The following is a 23,206-nucleotide window of genomic DNA, read 5'->3' on the forward strand; positions in this document are numbered from 1 at the left end:
GAGACCTGAGGCTGTCGCACTTTTGGGACGGTCAGATCAGATTTGGGAGAACAGTCACAAAGTGCACTTCATGTCACGCTTCAACGCCCCCGTCATAACACCGCGGTCCGCCCCTGCAGCGCCATGGTCCCAGCCCAGACCTGCACAGCTGATGGGGCAGTGCGGGATGAGAGGAGAGCGGCTATTGTTGAGACTCCAGCTCGCCCCTGGACCTCGCTCAAGTGGCGCCTTCGACTAGTAGTTAGTTCCGTGTCCCTGATGCTGCAGATATGACTCAGGAAAGCACAGGCTGCAGATGTGGTATTTGTCATGTTTATTTGTTTACTGATGGTCCGTGCCTTGTGTTCGATCACGTGACACAAAGGGGTAGTGTGTGGTCTTGCATTTATCAGAATCGTTTAGTCTGTGGGTTCATACGAGTGAGAGATTATTAACCGTGGAAAGATGTTGTTATGTGTGGTCTGTGCTCTTTGTGTCACATTTTAAAATCCTCTAGAGTTTACCAGGCTTAACTTGTTTTCTCATTAACTTCTTTATGGACCTCTAAAGCAAAGCCGGTAACTATGGCTACCCGATACAAAGCCATTTTTGATCAATATCTTGAATATTGCGACACTAGTGCTGTTTATTTACGGCCTATTCCGTTGAATTGAAAACATAATTTGTTTTTTCATCAAGTAGTGAAAAACGTTAGTAAAAACCTTTGTATGTTTTTAAGCTACCATGCGCTTTTGCTTAAGCCTGTATTAGCAGAAAAATGTGTACAATGTGGCTACTGCGTCACCTCATATTGCGATAACGATGATTTGGTGATATATTGTGCAGCCCTGGCTATAACCGGCCTGCATGTTTTTGTCCGGTAGATTGAGGAAATCGAGCGGGAGATCATCAAACAGGAAGAAAACGTGGATCCAGATTACTGGGAGAAGCTGCTGCGGCACCACTACGAGCAGCAGCAAGAGGACCTGGCCAGCAAACTCGGCAAAGGCAAAAGAAACCGCAAACCCGTCAACTACAACGACGCGGCGCAGGAGGATCAAGGTAGGGACGCGTTCCTGCAAGGGCTTTTCAGTTAAAGCTTTTGAGATAGTAATAATAACACGTCAGCCATAAAAAGAGCAGTTTAAGATTCTTCAGGGCGGCCAAGGATTTAAAACTAAAGCCTTACCTTTCACTCATTTGGTTTACAATGAGAATTTATTGCCCCCATCATCCCCCAGAGTTTGCTGAGAAAAATCAGTGAAAATGAACGGCCGTGCCACAATAACCCCCCCCCGCCGTCTCGTTGCAGAGTGGCACGCCGACATTTCAGACAATCAGTCCGAGTACTCAGTGGGCTCCGAGGAAGAGGACGAAGACTTTGACGACAGGCCAGAAGGTAAGGAGACGATTAGAAACCGAGGGACAGCTGTCTGGCCTGAATAACAGCTCCATATTGATTTAGTTGTTAGAGTTGTCTGGCGCAGAGGCACAGGGCAGAAGCCAAGAATGCACGCAACCATCATCCACCACAAAGAAAACGGCCAAAGAAGGACTAGTAAAATACCTTTTTTGGCAAACCCGCGCTCTCATTGTATTTTGCTGCTGACTCAAGCGGGATTAGGCAGCATTATTCTATTTACATCAAAAGTAAATGTACAAAAAAAAAACACTGACAAGAAATGTGCCACTAAACTAAAGCCTTTTTCCAAAGCGAGAGCATTTACTTTGTTTTGCCCCTCGAGTTACATTCCAGCACGGGCCTGCCCCTGTTCAAAGCAAATCTTAAGCCTCACCTGTGTAGAGGGGCTTTGGAGACATCGTTTTGTAGTACGTTTGAAAATGCATTGTATGTAAGTGTATTTTCATGCCTAAATTTGATTACTTTACAGCACTGATCAACTATATATATTGTAAAGTGATTTTGAAATATCACTGGATTCTCATTTAATCACTTGTCTGTTGGTGGCCATGATCATTCCATAATACATAATACGTTTACTACTGCTGCACCCGTTTTGGAAATGCATCAGACTGCAGTTTCTATGATGTATTGTAGTGTTGCCATTGAGAGTAGATTTCCGATTTATGCTTAAAAAGTCCCAAATTAAGTCAGTAAGTGCTCCTCTGAAATGATGCAGCATCACCTGGGTTTGCCCCTGTTTCAGAGCGTGGTCTCCTGCACTGGTCAGCTCCTCCACCTCCTCCTTCCTCTTCCTCCTGCGCAGCTCCCTCCGCTCCACAACAGTCTTTCACCACCTGGATGCCTCCTCGTTTGTCCCTTTTTTTGTTTCCTTCTTGTGACGCCTCCACCGTGCTGCAGGTGTGGGGGCTCTTGGTGCCTCTTCAGTGTTTCAGAAGTAAAAAATTGTAGGTCTCAGATGAACACTGAACCTCACAAAAAGCGCAGCTGTACCAAGAGAGAGGGAAGTTGCTGCTTGTTGATTAGTTTCCCTGTGCACATTTTAGATATAGTCAGGAGCATCAACATTTGTGAGAAGATGGCAATATGAACTACTAAACTAATTACAGAATCATGTGCATTTTGTAGAGGTCGAAACTACAGGGTTAGTGAATTTCATACATCATGGAGACAGGATCTTTTGTTGTTTGCGAAGGATAAGGTAATTTGTCTTTGCGATTTGCTAGTCGCCATCATTGCCATTTCAGTTCAGCCCCCGGCGTTTACTGTTCTGTAAAATCCATTTACCGACTCCTAAAATATATTTGTGTACCCGCTTCAGCCTTAAAAGCCTCCTATTGACATTTTCTTTGACTTAATGATGCATCTTTTCCATCTTTGCAGGTCGGAGGCAGTCCCGTCGGCAGCTGCGGAACGACAAGGACAAACCTCTCCCCCCTCTCTTGGCTCGAGTGGGAGGCAATCTCGAGGTCTGTTCATCCTCTCCAATTTAGTTCAGTTTTTTATTATTCTACAGCGACCTGTCAGCTTTGTTTTATGGCAAACCAGCCCTCCAAGATCTTGCTCTAACTCTCTCGTAATGTGTGATTTGAATGGCAACGGAGCAATTATGCTAGGCTCATTTATCATCAAGATAATGGGGATATGACATTAATAGTCTCAGTCGAATTGGGGTTTATTTTACCAGTAATAAGCAGTCATACTTGGACACGGCTGAGCTCGAGAACAATTGCATGTTATTTGACGTTATTATGCTCATTTTGAAGGTGCTGGGCTTCAACACACGCCAGCGCAAGGCTTTCCTGAACGCGGTGATGCGCTGGGGGATGCCATCTCAGGACGCTTTCTCCTCTCAGTGGCTGGTCCGAGACCTCAAGGGCAAGACTGAGAAAGAGTTCAAGTGAGTTTCCAAACCCGATCGATGCGCGCGTCCTATCGGGAACAGCGCTTTAAGTCTGCCGCGCTCTTGTGTGTGTGCAGAGCGTATGTGTCGCTCTTCATGCGGCACCTGTGCGAGCCCGTGGCGGACGGAGCAGAGACGTTCGCTGACGGCGTCCCCAGGGAAGGCCTCTGCCGGCAGCCGGTCCTCACACGGATTGGAGTCATGTCGCTGCTCAAGAAGAAGGCAAGTGCAGTACTGCAAATGAGTGTAAAAGAAGACACTGCAGATGAATGTGGAAAAACATTTTACTGAGAGATATCAATATGAAACTTCAGCTGTAGATTACTGACAAAAGAAAATTATACATAAATCTAAATAATGGCCAGGTTTAAATGTATGTACACTTTTGATTACAGCCCACAAGTTCCATGTGTAGGTACAGGGAGCAAGAAAGTAATTACACATTAAAGTGCAAGGTTTAACAATGGTGTATAAAGAGTAATAAGGTGCACAACATGTACATGTAACAAAAGGTGTAATAAAGGTGAACATAGCGTTTACGGCCCGCGTGGACGTGTAGTTACATATTACAGCCATTAAATTGTGCCAAAATCAAGGCCTTAAATGTCACAATGCATTAAAATGGATTCAAACTGGCATTAAATCAACATTTCTCTGAAAATGATGATAATACTCAACAAGTTCACGAAAAATATGAAAACTGTGGCCCTAAACATATTCAGCTGCAGTTTTGACTGAAGTTTCCTTTTATTTTTTGGCGCCAAAGTTTCCTGTTTTGTCCAATTCTCTTTCCTCTGTTGATGCTGCTGATGAAATGTTTGCAAATCTTAAAGGTGCATTATGCAACGTTTTATGCGAGAAAAAAACATATTATATTATATTTGTGCGTATTTGACCTTGTAGTGACCCAGCGGCTGTATGAGGGGTCAGCATTACGTCATGGTGGTCTCTACGCTCCAGGATCAATTGTTTTGTAGGTTTTCTGGTGAGAAGGTCCGTCAGCAGTGAAAACCTTCCAAACAATTGATCCTGGAGCGTCCTAGAGACCACTGTGATGGAAAATCATGGTGCCATGCTGACCACTCATACAACTGCTGGGTCACTACAAGGTCAAATACACACAATATCAACTTTTTTTTCCACATAAAAAGCACCTTTAAGACATTAAATATGTGGCGATTTAAAATATAGTATTTGGGCATTAAGAAGCCGGTATAAACCCTGCATTAGGTACGGTGTATTTGCTCGTTAGTCATTTCCCCCAATTTATGAAACTATATGACGGCCAAAACACCTGCAACTACACGTACATCTTTATTACACATTGTACACAGTTGTTACACTTTGGACACCTTTATTAAACCTTGGGATTTTCTTAATCTTAATAAAATAAGATGAGGTATGGTCAGTAGTTGCCACGTAGCTGATTTCAGTCTAAAGTCTATGGGGAAAATGAATGGGACTGTTACCTCTGGTGCTGAGGTCTGTTGAGCTGTGTTGAAGTGGTTCTTGTTGGTCAGCCATAATTTCTTAATCTGAAATGGTGTGAGTTTATCTTCATGCAATGCTTTGTTTTCAAATGTCAGTGTTTTGTTTGTGCTGGTTGGGATCACTCTTGATTTTATTGGCCATGTGTCGTATCCACCCAGTCCTTCTTAATTTCATTCAAAGGTAATTTTATTTGTTCAACTGCCCAGCCTAATCTGTGAGGGTTGTTTACATAAAGCAAGTAGTTGGTAAAAAGGTTAGCGCCAGACGTCAGTTCAGTTATCCCGTTGCTATTATGTTGCTAGTTCATTTTAATTGACCTCAGCAGTTCATCTTGTTAAAACACGCCACACTTATGCCACATGATGAAGCGACTGATTTTCTGCCAAGCTGCGAAGCGTGCGGGTGGTGCCTTTAATAGTGGTGCTATTAGGACCGGCAGCAGAGCCAACTTTTTTTTATATTGCTCCAATTTTGCTCGTAGATTCAAGAGTTCGAGCACATTAACGGGCGGTGGAGTATTCCAGAGCTCAAACCCGAAGTCACTGTAGACAAATCCTCCTCGCGGGCATCTTCTCCTGCCGTGAAGACCGCCACGCCCACCCCAGACGCCAGCTACAACAACACGCCCTGCACCTCGAAGCCAGGTACCATAACAGACACATGTCAGCAGTGATTTCAGAAGGTTTTCATAGCCCTTTGTATATTCCCATGTTATTATACTGAGGTCTGATACGCAAACTGTTATTATTTATTCTTTTAAAAACTAGCTACACACACTCAGGTTTATGTAGAGGCTGTGGAGAACTTCCTGAAGTCACTGCATGTCCAGCAGGGGGAGCTCTGTGCTAAGGAGGGCAACACGAGCCATACCATTCAGCTGGGATTTATTTGTGCTTTTGATGAACATTTGCAGCCACTCCAGCTCCATCAGACAAGACCGAGAAGAATGGAAAAGATGCAGAGAAAGAGGAGGAGAAAGAAGAAGAGGCGCCAGACAAAGAGAAAGTAAAGGAGAAAGAGACGGAGGAGAGCAAAGAGGAGAGAAACAAGAGCGCTGACGCAGAGGAGGTGAGAGATGCAATGTGCTATTCAGTGTTACAGTTAATGTTTTAGTCATGGATTATTGGAGAAAGAACTGACTGCATTTGTTTGGCTTTCAAACATGCTTTTTGGCGCCGCTGTAATGATATTTTTCATTTTTTTTAAACTTGAAATACTTTCTGTTTGGAAACTTTATCACTTTATTTGGTTGTTTATTCAGAGTGCTCTCTGCAGGCATCAATGGAAATTGTCTGCTTGAATGGAAAATACAAGCGTTCATTTATATGCTAATGGCATTCAAATAAATCAATGGAGCAAATGTAGTTTGAGTGCTCAGAATAAGTCAGATGATGTAGAGCAGAACTTTTCAGGGGGCAACCTCCAAAATCACTCAACAACCAACTCGGGACACCCCTCTGTGAAATGAAAATCTAGTTTGATTGATTATAGTTTGGAAACTGTTTGTTGACTTCATTTCACAAAAATATGCAGTTTTCCATCAAAAATACGTACAGAAATTTTAAATGTTTTGTCTCAAAATCATCTTGCGGCCCCCACTTTGGGAACCACTGATGTAGACGACACTTCCAGGTTCTTCCTATTGTAACAACATCAAGGAAATACAATTCTAAGCACTTCAGCAGAAGATGGAAAAAACTGGTAAACAGGATTACTCAAACAAAATACTTCTCCAGGAATGTTACTGATGAGGGAATGTTATTGCGCGGTTAATACTTGTTAAAGGGTGATTCTCCTTCAAAGGATGGACAGTCAATGGCAAAGAAAGCAATTAATTACTTTGTAATATATGAGATGGTGAAAAAAACATTTGGTTATTGAGTTAGGCCAAGCACAACTCAAGAAGAGTTAAGAGAGGTTTCCAATAGATTTTACACTAGTGCAAACAAGCTTGGCTGTGTGAATACATTTATAGAATTTTTAACCCTTAAAAGAGACATTGGCCACTATTTTATATATATTTCTTTATGATAATATGCTTGTAAAAGTTGAATTTATAGTATTTAAACTTTCTCTACGACTTAAAAAACTCAAACCATATTTTTTTTGTAGCCATCTTCAAAGGAAACATCTGTAACTGCTTCACCGAGTCAAAAGGATGAAGCCCAAGAAGAGGGCAAAGTAGAAGAGCTAGAGAGGAAAGAGAAGGAAGCAAACGACACAGAGGCTGCTCCAAATGAGGAGAAACCGCCCCAGGAGGAAAGTAAAGAAGACACTAAACCGACAGAAAAACAAGACGTCAAAGATGAGAAATCAGGTAAAACTTTGAATTCAGTCAATATTCCAAAATTCTAATGGTTTTTCCATCAGCTTTACGCAATTAAAGGCCAGAAATGCTTCGACACAACATTTATATTTACAGTACCTGTTAGAAATGTAAAGTTATGATGTCTAAAATGATGGTAATGGTTGTTTTTAGATGAAGAAAAGCCTAAAGAAGATAAAGAAAAGGAGAAGGTGAGGCATGAGGAGCCTCCTACGACTGAAGCAGCTGATGCCAAAGCCAAGACAGAGGCGCCAGACACAAAGAAAGGTTCTGCACTGTCCACATTTCTGAACATATTATTCAAAGAAGAATATTAAACTTTGCCATGTGTTGTTGTCTTATCCCACACAGAAGAGGTTAAAGGTGAAAGAGACCCTGGGAAAGAAGTCAAGCCATCTAAAGAAGATGCACCGAAGGGGAACGGGAAACCTCCCACGGAAAGACCTCGCTTTATGTTTAACATCGCTGATGGAGGATTCACTGGTTAGTTAATCTTTACTCGTCAACATCGGTTGTTTTCGATCAGCTATCTGAGCCTGTTTTTCATGCAAAGTCTTGCTCACCAAAGTTTAAATTGAGCGTTTTATCCTCGTACATGGTGAAGCCAGGCCCCATATTAAAGTATGGTGAGATGTGGCTTGTATATTATTTCTGTGGTTTCTCTATCATTAACTTATTACAAGGGGAGTTTTTGTTGCCATTGGTTGAGTATCTGACCCCACATAAGGCAGAAACTTATGTGGGAATAATGGAATACGATTTAGCATTTAGCTCAGAAGACACTTTTATGGACTAAGTCAAATCTAAAAAGGTCTGTGCATTCATTAATAATTCTTAACTAGGCTTTGACCTCACCTGAATGTGGTTGATGGTGGACAACAGCTGAAAACATCTGGATTGTTCATTATTTGCGATGTTTGATGGCTATATGCTAAAGGCTGGATTAGCTGGCTTGCTAACTAAACTGTCACATTATGAACGAGTTTTACCAGCTTGATATGTACAGTAGTCAAAAATCTGAAGAATAACTGACTAACTGGATCTTTAACAGTGGTGGTCTAAGTCTAAATTACGGCAGCAGATTTACGGTAACAATGCTAATCTCTTTGCTCTGCACATTTTAAGCAGCTAAATGTTGATTATATATAAACAAGAAAACTGATTTATCGATGACCTGCAAAATTACAAAGACAAATGACAAATAGCAGGCCTGTGTTTTTTTACATTGCGCTCTGGGCCAAAGCTTCCATACCAGAGCGCTGATCCAGAGCTATCTGCTCCTTGATCACAAACGCAGAGGAGCTGTGTGTGCGTGTGTATGCATGTGTGCACGCAGTGGAAACACCTGCAGCCCGGTTTGAGCGAACTAAGCACTTTGATAGCAGCCTAATTTCTCCATTTCTCCTCCCTCCGCACTCTCCCTCAGAGCTTCACACTCTCTGGCAGAACGAGGAGCGCGCCGCCATCTCCTCGGGGAAGATGAACGAGATCTGGCACCGGCGACACGACTTCTGGCTGCTGGCAGGGATCGTGGTGTATCCTTGACGGCGGTTGCCCCGGCGATGACCCCCGCTCTGTTTATTTTCCTATCAGGCGGCAGAGGCCCGGTGTAATAAGTCAACAGGGCCGACCACAGCTCAATAAACAGCTCACTGCATGGAGAGAGTCACTTAGTCCACACATCAGCATCTAAATATAGCACATTTTTAATAATATCTACAACTTTTACACTCAATGCCCTTTTATTACTATTTATTTGGGCTTAGGACCAGCAGTGAGTGTACGCTATCTTCTCTGCCATTGTGCCCCTCACTTCTCAGTCCATTATCTGTGGCTTTATATTTTCATACTCCTTTGCCTTTCATCTCTAAACTTTGCGATGAGCCCTTGACTCCTGCCCCCCAGACACGGATACGCTCGGTGGCAGGACATCCAGAACGACCCGCCGTTCGCCATCGTGAACGAGCCTTTCAAGTCCCAGGCGAATAAAGGCAACTTCCTGGAGATGAAGAACAAGTTTCTGGCCCGGAGATTTAAGGTACGCGGGAGGAGGAGGAGCAGGCAAACGCTGAAATGAAAGTAGCGACATTTACACTAGACCGGATTAGATCTAAGAATGCTATTTACGGCGACTTTTCCCACTTAACCGGTGACAGATGCCCCCCGCTCCATTTAGGCCTGAGGGTAATGCTGACGGCTGCATTTCCTAAAACAGTCTCATCCTGTTTTTCAAATGTTAACATGTTTCAGATCCTCATTTGCAGTTTTGCTGTGTCACTCTCACTCCCTTTTCCCGGCTTAGACTCATGATGGGCTGAAGAGAATGACTCAAGGAATCATCTTCTACTGTTGTATTATTTGACAGTTCTTTATGACATACCAGCAGCCATAAACTTGTGAAATTGTTGCCACTGTGTAAGACTTTCCCACTTATTATTACAAAGATATTGTTACCACAGCCAGATAAAGAGTGAAGAGCATGAGATGATGTCTTTATACCATTACAGGTTTAATTAAAGGTTAAACTGTGTAGCACTGTGATATAAACTCCTGGTGGTACCTCAACTTTCTTAATCTCAGGAGGCTAAAACCACATTTGTCCTTGTCTAGTTCTCCATTCGCCCTCATTCCAAATGTGGAAAGCCATGCATTTTTAGTAGCGTGTGAAAAATGTAAAACTGGAGACATGGGACTTTTGCCGTGCGTTTCAGCTGTTGGAGCAGGCCCTCGTGATCGAGGAGCAGCTGCGGCGGGCGGCGTACCTGAACATGACGCAGGACCCCAGTCACCCGGCCATGGCCCTGAACGCCCGCTTCACCGAGGTGGAGTGTCTGGCCGAGTCCCACCAGCACCTCAGCAAAGAGTCACTGGCAGGGAACAAGCCGGCCAACGCTGTGCTGCACAAAGGTAACGCCCCATTTGGACAACTTTTAACCATTCAAAGTATAAATGGTAAATGGTCTCAACTTACAGTATATAGCACTTTTCTATCGATGGATTCACATTACGATTTGAATGTGTATCTCTAACCTTGCTATTAACTGGTCTTTGTGTAGTTGTGTCTATAAGTCGACCGATATGGGTTTTTCTAAGGCCAATGCTGATTTTTATTGACCGTTGCCGATATGCGCGGCCGATATTTTTGACAGATTTTTACAAATGTCCGGTCTATGTTCCTGTAAAAACATAAATACTGTACTTGACCACTCCATTTTATATTATTACTTTAGGTGATTCAATGTTTCTGTCCCAGCTTTGATTAGCTGCCGTTAGCATTAGCATCCTGCCGTTAGCATTAGCATAATGTTGCGAGCCGCTGCATTTCAATTGCGATTGAACTCAGCGGTTGAATTCTCCAAGTTCTGTGCTTCAAAATGACATGCAGCATGTCCATATTGACTGAGGTTTAGTTGGTGAAACTTGCGTTTAACAAATATGTAGCTTACCAGTTTTCACGGTGATGTTTCTTCGCTCCCCTGAGGCCTAGAAACTTATGGGGGGGGTTGTTTTAAAGCCTTGACGTAGCTCTTTCAGATGCAACAACAGGAAAATCTCTATCACTTTTGGTCCCGGAGACGTCAGCTTTTATTCATCAAGTGCTTTTATTCACACTTGATGGGCCGATAGCTGATATTGTAAATTCTCTAAATATTGGTCGACCTCTATTTGTGTCTTCACTTAAGACGACAGTTAGATAGCCCCTTATGATGTTGAAAAGAAGCATTTGACCTGTAATGCTCCGCAGTGTGGATTCAAGTACAGATGTTTAGTCTAAATCATTCTCATAGGAAGTGCGTTGATTTGATCCAGGAGACAAAAATAAAAGAATCCAACACAAAATCCAGACCTCAAAGCTCAGCTAATCTTCCACGCTGTTAACAAGTCGCTCCAAAATATTTCCTCAGCAGTTCCCCTGCCAGTCTTGGCATGTTTATATTGTTTGAAAGGATTACTTGCCCCGACACTACTGTTCTTGTATTTCTGCACATTAAACCTCCTAAATGCCCATAAACATCATTATGGAATTGCAGCACGACTCCACTGGTCTGTAATCAGTGCTGCGTTTGATGAAAGGCAATGACGATTGAAAGACAGAATAATAAATGATGGGGACGTAGTTCTTTGCCAAAAAGCATTGGCACAAATAGAATGGAAATAGAACAGAACACGAAATGAAAGGAAAACTGGATCTTCTTTAATAATTGTAAAACTGGGACATTTACGGAATTTCTGAAAAGTTAACTTCTTTTGAGTCCAAGAGGTTTTTAGTAATCGCTTTTAAATTCAAATCCTTCACATTAAGGTGTAGCACCATTAGCAGAGGCACAACAATTAAGTCTTGTTGGTACAAGAAAAATGAACAAGAACCCGAGACGCTGTAATGAAGTCCATAAAAGCTTTATCTAATTGTTGTTCCAGTGCTGAACCAGTTGGAGGAGCTGCTGAGCGACATGAAGGCTGATGTTACCCGGCTCCCGGCCACCTTGTCCCGCGTCCCGCCCATTGCCGCCCGGCTGCAGATGTCCGAGAGGAGCATCCTGAGCCGACTGGCCAGCAAGGGCACAGAGACACACGCCGCCCCGGTGAGAGATGCCTCTGCTCTGCCAAGTTCAAACCCCCGCCAACCAAAACACAGCCCATTATACTTAATTATACTGTCACCTAACGCTCGGCTTAACCAGCACAGTCACCTGCCAGCTTCCATAAGTCTGCTTCCTAAAATAATTAGTGCTACTCTCTTTGACAGCCCATCCCTCCAGGACCCTACGCCACCCCACACAACTACGGAGCACCTTTCACCCCCGCACCCCCCAGCACCCTGCACCTCGGAGGGGCCAACTACAGCCAGATGCCGCCCGGATCTTTCATATCAGGTCAGTGAGAACCAGTAGTCTATGGACCGTGGATAATTGGAAAGTTATGCCCACAATCGAATTTTCAAATCTAAATACGCTTATCTCCAGCATCAGGCAGCACACATCTGGAGTGGTTTCTTTTGAAGTTTCCAACATATAAGCTTTGTTTATGTTCTGCATGCATGTGTTTGTGTATTTCTGAGCAGGATTTTTGCAAAAAGGCAAGTTTAGAATATGATACAGTCAGTCGGCATAATAAACTTCACATAATCATTCAAAAGATAACAACATGAGGGTTGTTTGATTGGCTTCGCTCCTAGATTTACTGTATTTTTCATTCTCTGCAAGAGAGTTATGGCAGATAACAAATACCGGGGCAGATATATTGGGGCACTGAGTTTGCACAGTGTTTGTCATTTTCATGCTAAATATTAGGAGTGCATTATTAACAATGATACAGCTTTTATGGTACTTCATATAGAATAGCTTCATTTTTACTGTGACTGTGATTGGGTCAAATTCATGGCGTTTTGGCTCCAAATGCTCTGCTAAATGTCCGTCCTCTTCATTGAGTTCAACTACATATCAAACATACAGTGTATTATTGTGCCTGCAATAAACATAATTGAATATGTGGCAAGATAATATGCCCAAACAAATCAAGTGCTATTACTGGTAGTTTAAATAAATCAGTGTCATTTCTTATAATGTGGGAATGTTAGAATATATAATATCTTGGAAACAGACACTGTAATGCTAGCTATTCACTTCACTCAGATTTATTGCCTAAAGTCAACATTTCTATTTCGCCTACCTGTAATCGCCTGCAGTTTGTAATAGCTGTAATTAGTTTCCGCGCTTTGGCACGAGAGGGTTTAATTCATCCACTGTGTCCCATAACTCCAGCCACATGTGCCGGTCCAAAGGCCACACGTCAATAAAAATCATTGTGATTGTTTATTTTATTTATTATTTTCTTGTTGTCACACTTTTCAGGAGACTGTGTGGTTCAGTGCACACGTTTGTCTTTCTGGAAGCAGCAACAGCCAGAAAAAGGAGCAGAACCAGTAGCCTTGAAATGTTGCGAGCTGCACGTCAGTCAGTTTGCCACAGTGAGGGCTCATTACATTTGACAGACAACAGAGGAAAACTGTCTGGACTTGATTACTTGGCCTGTGATCATGGGCAAAATCGATCTAAATTGTTTCTTCCTTTTGAAGGTGCATACCGAGGCATTTTTTGAACCTTTATATGGTCACATTGTTGTGGAGAAATAACGAGCAAAAGGCAGACAATGGAAAATGGCATTAAAAACGCTTAGGTTTCACTTTAATGGTCCGACGTGTGGAGAATGCATTTACCTGACGGCTTCCAGAGTAGCCTTATTTAAACACCTTTGGTGGACACTTCAGCTCCCGGAGCAGCTTAGTTGTGAAAACCTCAAAGTCCAGAGAAAGCCCATAATCACAAAAAAACATCTGCAGCAGCCGCTCTGAAGTGGTGCCAGATAAACGCCTGAAATAGACATTACCAAAATCGAACACAAACTGCCTGCGCATTAGGGCCTCTTCATCTTGTTACATGTCCCACTTCAAAACTGCACATCACACGGAAACATCGTGCAACGCTGTGTGGGGTACTGTCTAACCTGCCCGCCGCATGTTTACGTTTACCTGGCTATTTTCTCATGTGGAGCACTACTGTTGCCTTTGCTTGTCATGATAAATACAAACTATTATCCAGAGGTCACTCTTTTGTGCGATTATCCATCTCTGTAGTTCATCAGAGCTTCAACACAGCTTATTTTCTTCTCATTTCTTTGATAAGAGCATATGGCTTACAGATTGACTAACAGTGTGTGTGTCAGTGTTTGCAGATGGTTAGATAGCGGAGATGTTGCAGAGATAACTAGTAAAACTTGATATTCCCCAATAGCTTTACCCTGAAACCACAGCAGCCAGCTCTCCCAGTGCAGTGGCTGGCTCCCCCTCGCTCTATCGTGATTTATGTAATTGTAGACTGAAACATCTGTCAAAGACATTGCATTTTGGAAAGCCTGGACCTATCTCTGAAAATGTCATTATGCTTCGCCTGTCTGAGTCTGGCCTTGCCAAGAAAACATTTGGACTTGGTGCCGAAAGTATTTTGAGAGGAAGCGAAACCACAGAAGGAGTTTGGTTGTGTAAACGCCGTGTTGTGAGTTGCAAGGCGGCCGTGGGTTGGGCTGAGCCGCTCAGAAATAGTCGCATGTCCAGTCCATTCACTTCCAGGGGCCTCTCTGTGAGGAGGAGAGCATCCTGAACTCTGGCAGCAAACGAGACCGCGCTCATGGACGTGATTGGGGTCACACTGGTGCTTGACCATTTAAGGCCAGTTTGAGCCAGAGCTAAAGAAATGTTCAGGGGTTAAAACAGCAAATACTCAGAAGGAGTGACCTCCTTTAGTAGCCTTTTCTTTGGGGAAGTTCTCATCTGCTTGCACTTGAGTACACAAAACAAATCCAAAAATATGCTCTGGTCTGAACTTTGTACACACCAACTTCTCAAATGAAGGACTATTTTCTGTTTCTTACAAATGGCTGTTGTGTGAACTATGAATTATATTTTGGAAAACCTGTTTCAGGCCCCATTACCGCCACATGGAGAGCCACACATCTGCACTCAAAGGAGTCTGCAGTGTACACACTCCTTGACCTCTGACCTCCCGCGGGAGGAGGGAGGCTGTCTAAAGTCCCTATGGGGCGCACTAAAGTGTCTCTGCGACTCGCCACTACAGTCTGCCGCTTGTCTGCCCCCACAGAAGCCGGCGGCGGATCCTGGGGAGGGCCAAGTGCCGCCGGTGTCTGCCCGAAGACCAAGGAGCACGACGTGGGGCAGCGGCAGCGCGTGGTGGACCTCTGGAAGGACGGCAAGTCCGAGGGGACCATTGGGCAAGAGCTGCGGATGCCCAAGTCCACGGTTCACAGCATCATTGTGAAATACCGCCTTAGCAACACAGTGGAGAACCTGCCGCGCAACGGACGACCAAAGAGACCCTGAGAAAAGACTATTCAGGAGTGTGAGAGCTCGTGAAGCTAAAGGGAGGACGTGTTTGATGGAAGCCTGAATGTACCAGGACAAAGTAAATTCCAAAAAACGACTCAAGGATGGAGCACTTTGACACGTTTGGAATGTAAGGAATAACGAGAGAACAGCACAGACACAAGAGGAGAACGCCGACTGGGAAGCAGCAAAACGGAGTGGCGGCACTTTGATGCGAGAAAGAAAACAAGCAATCAAAAGCAGGGAGAACGGGGGGGGAGAGGAGTGAAATACTGGCCCCAGGATCAAGCTTTAATAGTGTGTGCGTGTGGGTGAATGGGTTGGATGGGGTCTGGGGGAATCATAGCTACACTCCAATCCTCAAAAGGCAATACTACGAACAATGCCAAAAGTGACCAAATATACTTTTAACATCACAGACCCGCTCCCATCGCCTATTTCTGTAGACGTTTTTGGCACTTCTCCCCCTAAAAAGATTTCCCAGTGGATCGATCCTTCATGCGGCTGACAGAGCGAACAAGACTGTCCCTGGCCCTGACCCTGCACTCCCTCATTCCTCCACTGTCCACTCCTCCGGCTGCCTCTCTCACACAAGCCGCCGTTTGTGCACCGAGACCTCACATACGACCTCAGAACTGCAATCTTTTCACTTCTCCGGTGATTTATTGAAAAGATATGTGACTTGGGAATGATTGAAAGAGAGTTCACAGTCTTCTTTTTTTTTTTTTTATTGACAATTGCCGTGGCATTCCGAAGTATATGAGTAGCAATTCTATTTATGTCTATGAAGCAGATTAACTACAGCACTTTTTTTTTTGAAGTTGCTTAAAGGGAACTATCACTCTGACCAAAGAACCCAGACGAGTATCAGTCTTTTTACGAGCCGCTCTTTCTCCCGAGCTGCCGGCAAGGGCCATAATTAATGCTTATGTGTCCCAGCACTCTCCAAGAAGACGACTTTGAAGAGAAATCTTTGCTCAGTCTTCTCCCGTGCTTCTTTATTGTGACAGCGTGATGGATTCCACGCTGGAAAATGTCCCCCCCCCTCCGATTGCCGAGAAAATAAAACACTCTGGACTCTGTCAGGGTATTTTTTTTTGTTTTTTTTTGTTTTTTCTCCTTCCCTTTTCCAGCCCAGCGTGCGCACTGTGGAGCTGTACATCAGAGTGACAACCCCAAAGTCGCACAGCGCAATCAAATCATCTGCTTCCTACTTTTCTTTCTCTCTTTGCATAGAAAAGACAGATTAGGTTCAGAGTCCAAACATTTTTCAGGGATAATGAGTGGTTTGTAAGCTACATCTCAGTGGTATTTTCCTTTAAGCTTGAAGGATGTAAAGTCCAAGGATGTGTGGTCGTGGTGCGGCCGGCAGTGACAGTATACAGTACGTGTCTTGATCTGGTGTTTATTTTGCGCATGTTTGGTTTGGCGGGAATATGCACGGTTTAACATTTCAACAACATGGTTTCAAAACAAAATGTTCCCCCCGCAAAACGTTTTTATTTTGTGAAATGTGTCCACTCTGCTATAAAAGTACACTGCCATATACAAGCATTGATCCGAGTATTAATAAGAGGGAGCATCTTAGCAATGAGAGGCCTGACCTGCCCAAAGGTTTTGAGACAGATTTGTGTAAAACCTTTGCCCAAACAATGTTCCCTTCTGATTATCAATCTAATTGCAGTTGCATTCCAATTAGAGTTTAGTCAATCAACACTATATTTGTGCCATGTTATTACCTGGAGTTTCATAAACAAACTAAGTCTCCTAAACTAAACACGCCTGAGTCTGGTCGTAAACCGAAGGCGCTGAGACATCCAAGCACTTTATCTGAGAATTTCCTCAATATATTACATTTAAAAATACACTCTCTGGCTCTCCCCTGGGACGAACTCAGAACTCCAAAATAAAGGCAGTGCTGTTTTACATCCTGAGGTGGTTGACGGTTCAGACTCACAAGGTTGTTCCCGATGATGAAAGGTTTTGGCATTGAAGCGCTCACGCAAGGCTTCTCAGTAAATGCAAAAATGCTGCATTTTCTGCCAAGATGGCAGTGCGCGCTTCTATCAGATAGTAAGGCCGGACCTACAGGGGAGAAAAACTAGCCGACATGTTGGTCCTGCTCAACGACTTTGTTAGACTCTGAGTGTTCGAGAGAGCTGTCTGTAAATTATTGGATTAAAATGTTACTATAAGCACAAGTACTGCCAGATGGAAACAGGACCGTAAAATAAATATAGCACTTCTATAGCAGCCTGGTACAACTGTGAAGAGATCAAGGGACTGGTATTAAAAGAGAAACGAGAAGAGGAGCCGCACTGTTCTGCAGAATGAGAGGCTATATTTGTCCTTAGAGTAGAATTAGAAACTTCTCTAGTGTTTCTGGCATCACACAAGTGATTTTTACGATCTTCTTTTGTTACCTCAAATGCCTCCTCACAGCCTGGCCAATGCTTCATGTTCTTAGACTGATACTGACATCTGATGACAGTATTTTAAGCTTCAGTTCATAAGAAATGTCACTGGTCGTCAGCCTCGCCAGACGATCTGTTTATAATTAGTCTGGAGTGTCTTTGCGAGGGCTCTCCATCACGGCAGCAGAAGGTGGCTCTGAACCCAGTTGGATCAACCGATAGAGGGACTAAAGCTCTGCTATTTTGGATTAGCAACATCTTTGTAGAAACGGCTGGGAAGGAGGAGTGTTGTAATCCAAATTCAATATCAAGATAAGCTATGTTTTGCAAGGAAATGGACGTTCTATGCATTCTCAGTCGTTTATAAAGTGTGTTTCAAGTTTCCTTATGCTCCATGATAAGTGTTGGGGACATTCCACAACTGACGCTCAGAACCTACAGACTTCAGTCATGAAGATTTAACTTCTGAAGGCCTGCTCTTGCACTAATTCAGACTTGGATTAGGGAGAGTTGCCAGAATTTTAGTTGTGAAAGAATGAATTGATGACCATAGGATTTGGCAAAAGTGTGGGGCTCTCTCTTCTTCCTGATTGGATGATTATTCCAAGAACCAAATCAAAAATTGTAAACAGCTATAACATGTCAAAGAAATTGAAGTAGAATGTGTAGCTTATATCTGGGAGCAGATTGGTTGTGCTTTGAACAATTAACTGAAGATCTTCCATGCCCTGCCTGTATCTGAATGTAACTTCAGGAATATGAATCTGACTTTGTCCTGCAAGAGAATTGGATCTTGAAGAATTTTACCTCTATGTAGGAATAACACTGGCTTTGTAACTCAGTGCGTAGCATCAGTAGCACGGTAGCCCCCATGATGGATATAATAAATTCTTATTGTAACCTTATGAACTCCATACATTACCCAATATTACAGCCTTTTTGTGTGCAATAAATGCTCCCTCTCTTCATGTAATTCTCCTGCTCTTTCACCTCAGTTTGTTTGGCTTTTATCGGCTCGTTTCACTCCTCTACCTCTCTCTCCTACCTCTGCTCCATCCCTGCTGCTGGCCTCCGCTGGCCCGATGCCATACCTTTCCCCAGCGCGGCCCCCCCTCGGCTCTGGAAGTGCACACAGGCAGTTGTGGATGTCTTCAGCTTAGCACAGCTCTTATCGCACGTTTGATCGGCGCGGGGGTGTTACGGCAGTTTATTTTCTCCCGTGGCACCGCCAAATGAAGTACGCTAAGTGTCTATTCTTGGCTTTGTTTTGAATAGAAGCTGGAGCGTTCCACTCCCTTGTGCAAATTCACACTCCACTGCGCAGACGTGGGAAGATCGGACTGTCCCGTTGCAGACTTGTACCGAGGAGTTCAATCACACTGTATGTGATAACTGCCGGCCCCGCCAGGGCTGATGTTTATGCATTTCCAAACAGGAATATTATTGTACAGGTGACAATGTGTGTTAATATGAAATACTGTATGCCTGGGTTCTCATTAAAAAAAATATACAACACCATTTTTTATTTGACTACAAGTTTCTGTGGGATCTTAAAACTGGAGCAGCTTTATACTTTTCCCCACCCACTCCTCTTATAGGTCAGCCTCCGTCATGTGTGAGTGACAGTAGGATTTAACCATTCACTGTGAAGGGTGATCTTTCACCATGTCCCTCATCTGCATTGCTTTTACTTGCATTAAGAGACTGATTTTGGTTGATATCCCTAATATGACTTGAACCAGGTTTGTTTTAAAGACGATGTGCTGTCGTACAAACTTTTCAGCAAGGGATGGAAAATGTATTGTATAATGAGTATCTATGATTCATCTGGTAAAATGCAACACCTTTGCCATTGCGAGATCAGTCCAATACCGAAGAGGACTTCTTTCTTGCTCTTGTTCCTCATTATATTGTAAAAATGCATGATGTACAGATCCCCTGTTCCTTCCAAAATATACTCTAGTTTTGCTCTGGAAATTAAAAACATTAAGTAATTAAGGCATTTCTGATGTTTATCTATATTGAATATTTGTGTGCTGTCTACATAATCTGCCATTTCCTAAAATAGTGAGGCCCCGTAAATTTTCGTGATTACATCAGGGAATAATATACCGAGACAAAGCTCTGCTCGTGTAAAACAGAGCATGTAATTATGCAAAGTTGTTGAAATAGTAGGCAACGTGGCACCGTTTGTTTCTTTGTTGGGTCCCCTCGGTCTCTGTTTCGTCTCTTTTTTCCCCACTTCTACTTATTGCCAAACCAGAGCGCCAAAAAAACAAAAATGTTGACCTCAAAGCCAATTGTGGTCTTCTGGATCAAAGATTATTAGACCAAAACTATAATTCTTGTTCGTGTTGTAAGCCACATCTTGATCTAATATGTTTGAGTTTGACAATATAATACCCCCCTAACTCACCTCGGATACATCCCTGCAGAGAAAACTTAGATGGGGTCCGCTACATTCAAATACTCAGTGTCTCTCAAACATATTCTTGGACTTTTTTTATACACTGACATCCTAAGATCCTAATAAGCACTGCTCAGTCAAATGCCAGTTTAAAGTGATAGTTTGTAAGATTAAATATTTTACGAATTGAATTGATTGTGTGTAATTGACTGCCTGGAGCTGCAATTTGATGTAACATAAGAAATATGTTTTTTTTTTCCCTTTGCTGATCACAGCAACTAATAAGAACCCCGGCGCCATCACTTTGACCAATGAGAGGAGCTTTCCTGTGAACCGGCCTGTGAGGGCCAATCAGAAGGGAGGGAGGGGGGAGCTTGATCGTTTACTTTCAAATCATTTTTCTCCCTTCTCATTTTGCGAACTAGGACTGGCTTTCGAGTCCAATCAGGAGAGGAGGGGGCGGGACTTGATTACCTTTGAAATCTGTCTGTCCCTCTCTCACCTCATTTTGCAATCTTACAAAGTACGACTTAAATGATTATTAAAAAAGCTTAAGTCAGGGTGTTTCCGTACCTTCAGCCAAGAATTTAATATCTAGTTTGATATTGTGATATTAAAGAAAGAAAAAAAAAAATTCAAATACAGTGTCAGATAATATTGATACCCCCACACTTCCATCCAACATTTGAAACAGGATCTCTGTGCAAACACATGAGGAGACAGCGCATTGACATTTCACCGCACTGCACTTACTTTATTGAGCATACAGCGTTCTTCCCAGTCTGTAAAGTGAAAGCAGAGAGTTGGACCGTTTGACCTGAAATCTGGTGTTTATTTGTCGTCCCGCAGTGTTGAACGGGCCTCCCATGTCTGTGAAGAAGGAGCGCGAGGTGGAGCTGCTGATCAACCGGCGGGAGCAGCGCAGCGGAGAGGTCATCTGCATCGACGACTAGGCCCACCCATCCAGTGTTTGACCCCCACGACTGACCGAGGGTGTACCTTAATCTGATTGTAGTCGTTCCTATAGCCGACACTTTTACAGAGCTGTAGATTTTGGGAAACATCCTTTTTTTTTTTTTTTTTTTCTTAGCACTAACTGATGATAAGACACGCAGTATTTCCCACGCACATGTGCACTTACTGTCCGCGCATTTAGCCCATCAGATTCTCGTGACTTTTTTCTGCCTCAAACCATAGGACTCCTCATGACGGCCGGGCCCCCAAAGTGGGCTCGGCGTTTCTCTAGGGATGCTATTTACTAACCTCGCCTACTCACAAAATCTTTACTTAAGAACTCGACAGGAAGCTGCATGTTATAGCATAAGTTCTCCACTCTCATCTCGTGAAGCATGCTCAAAACACAATATAAAGAAAAAAACTTTTAAAAATAAACAGCTGTGCCTACAATTGTTTCAATACTGTTAATAGTATTTTTTTTTCTGGGATGAAGTTTTTTCAGTCTTGGGAGTATTCTAGCACAGCGCCTCCGTTTTTTTCGCGTTTTTTTTTTTTTTTTTTTAACGGTACATCTAGATAAGCAAACGCAAAGGTGTAATGATTTTCAGATTTCTTGCTGCCGTCCCGCACCGCTCCACTCATCGCCATTTTTGAATTTCATTCTTGTACAGAGCTTTGAGGTTTTTTCGGGGGCTACTGGGGCATTCGTCCCGAGCCTCGACGATGCTATTTTTCAGAAATGATCTCCTATGAATGTTTATAACCTTTCATATGTAAGTCAGTGTTATCAAACCTAGCCTTCTACACTCCTCTCTCTCCTCAATGGTATGTTTTCCCAGTTTCTTTTACTTTCTACCACTCCTGTGATATACTTTGCATATTTAAGCATTTGTGATCTCCTGTGTTTTTACGCTACACAATTCTGAGTATTGTTGTCGTCGATGTTGCTGTTTTATTCTCGTCGCTACTATTTGAGAAAGAGCTTCTACCAAAAGAGACATTTTTTTTGTAACGGTGTGTGCGACAGGACACACTCAAATTCGCCATGTTTGTTCTATAACTCCAAGAGAACGAAGAAGACGGCCTGTAACTTACACTTTTTTTTGCTTACATTTTAGATTTGGGGCTTGCAAATAACATGTATAAATACTATGTAACCCTGAAGGCTACTATAAGCAAATAAAAATGTATCTTATTGAATTCAAGTTAAAATAATATTCTTCAAAATCCGAGGCTGGAGATTCATTTTATACAGTTATCATTATAAAAAGCGCCTTAATAATCATAGCTGGAAATGTAAGTCATCAAATTAATTTATGAACCTGATGTCAATTGTAAATCCTAGAGTAGTTTCCTTTAAGTTAACTCAAAGTGTCTAAGAGTTATTCCCATTCCCATGCGTTTTGCACGGTTCGAACCAGGAAATTCGATCTCAATTGTGTTTCCTAGGTTTTTGCAATCCCCGAGCTAAAATGTTGCGTCTAAAAAAAAAAAACGAAACAAAAGCACTTAGTTCTTTTTCTCCATGTTTCTCCTTTTGTCGTCGGCAAGACTTTGTGTTCATTTCTCAGTATCTTGTGTCACTGTGTATGTAGTGATCAAATGATGAGTGGCAGTGAAAACATGTCAATAATGACGCATCTTTAATTTTCTTTTCCTTTTTTTGTTTGTAATAAAACTGAATGAAATAAAGCAGAGGCTTTGTGTGCTCTTTGGTGCGGTTCTGAGTAATTACATAGTTTGTGTTTCATTATATCGACAACTAAATACCATTTAGCATGCAGAAAAAGTTCCAGTTAACTTAGCCTTGAGCAGTTTCCAACCTTTTTCCTTGAAGACACTGCCCCCCAAAACATGCTGGAGACTAGCCATAAAAATGGCTAGTAAAAATAAAAATAAATGCCTAAAAGCCAATTAAAGTGGTATTTTCTGACCTTTGTTAGTCATATGCAATGAATGTGCTTTTAAGGCCCGAGCCTGGACTTTTGCTATTCCTGGCTTATTTATTTTTACAATTTCATTTGGTCAAGTAGTATCTCTTAAAGGAGCTATACCTGATTGTACAAAGAAACAGGGTCACTCAAATTTCAAATTGTTATTTTCTGGTCCAAACTCATCTCAAACTTTCCTAATGCATTTACAACATCAACATTCGTCACAGGGACTGAGTTTAAACCAGGTTTCACAACTTTCAAGAGGAAAACTGTCACTTCACTGTAAAAAAAAAAAAAACCTACTAGCCTGACATTTTATGACTGTTTAAAAGGCTTTAAAACCAGTGTTTGTCTGCTTTTGCCATATACTTAAGGACAAAACGAATTTTATTCCAATAACAGAAAATTAAAAAATCAAGAATAGCTCCTTTAAGACTTGAAGCCGTGGTTCCCCAAGTTGGGGTCAGGACCCCCT

The 23,206-nt window shown here is 42.7% G+C and overlaps 1 protein-coding gene across 4 annotated transcripts in view; it reads left to right on the forward strand.

The window, feature by feature from the left end:
- chd3 (chromodomain helicase DNA binding protein 3) overlaps positions 1-22,425 on the forward strand; it is a 36,130-nt gene extending 13,705 nt beyond the window's left edge. Inside the window, exons 25-40 of one of the 4 annotated variants that reach the window (XM_079579819.1) lie at positions 864-1,041; positions 1,292-1,378; positions 2,786-2,871; positions 3,169-3,302; positions 3,383-3,527; positions 5,278-5,440; positions 5,710-5,864; positions 6,909-7,113; positions 7,276-7,389; positions 7,474-7,605; positions 8,549-8,657; positions 9,028-9,160; positions 9,834-10,029; positions 11,542-11,705; positions 11,870-11,996; positions 14,778-18,086. In XM_079579819.1, coding sequence (XP_079435945.1) covers positions 864-1,041; positions 1,292-1,378; positions 2,786-2,871; positions 3,169-3,302; positions 3,383-3,527; positions 5,278-5,440; positions 5,710-5,864; positions 6,909-7,113; positions 7,276-7,389; positions 7,474-7,605; positions 8,549-8,657; positions 9,028-9,160; positions 9,834-10,029; positions 11,542-11,705; positions 11,870-11,996; positions 14,778-15,016 — 2,367 coding nt within the window. In that variant the 3' untranslated portion in view covers positions 15,017-18,086. Of the gene's footprint in view, positions 1-863; positions 1,042-1,291; positions 1,379-2,785; positions 2,872-3,168; positions 3,303-3,382; positions 3,528-5,277; positions 5,441-5,709; positions 5,865-6,908; positions 7,114-7,275; positions 7,390-7,473; positions 7,606-8,548; positions 8,658-9,027; positions 9,161-9,833; positions 10,030-11,541; positions 11,706-11,869; positions 11,997-14,777; positions 18,087-20,689 lie in introns of those variants that run through there. The other 3 variants (XM_079579818.1, XM_079579821.1, XM_079579820.1) reach the window with 3 other exon arrangements.
- Positions 22,426-23,206: the final 781 nt, after the last annotated feature.

This window comes from Gobius niger (assembly GCF_951799975.1).
Source record: "Gobius niger genome assembly, chromosome: 21".
In the NCBI taxonomy this organism is placed as follows: Eukaryota; Metazoa; Chordata; class Actinopteri; order Gobiiformes; family Gobiidae; genus Gobius; species Gobius niger.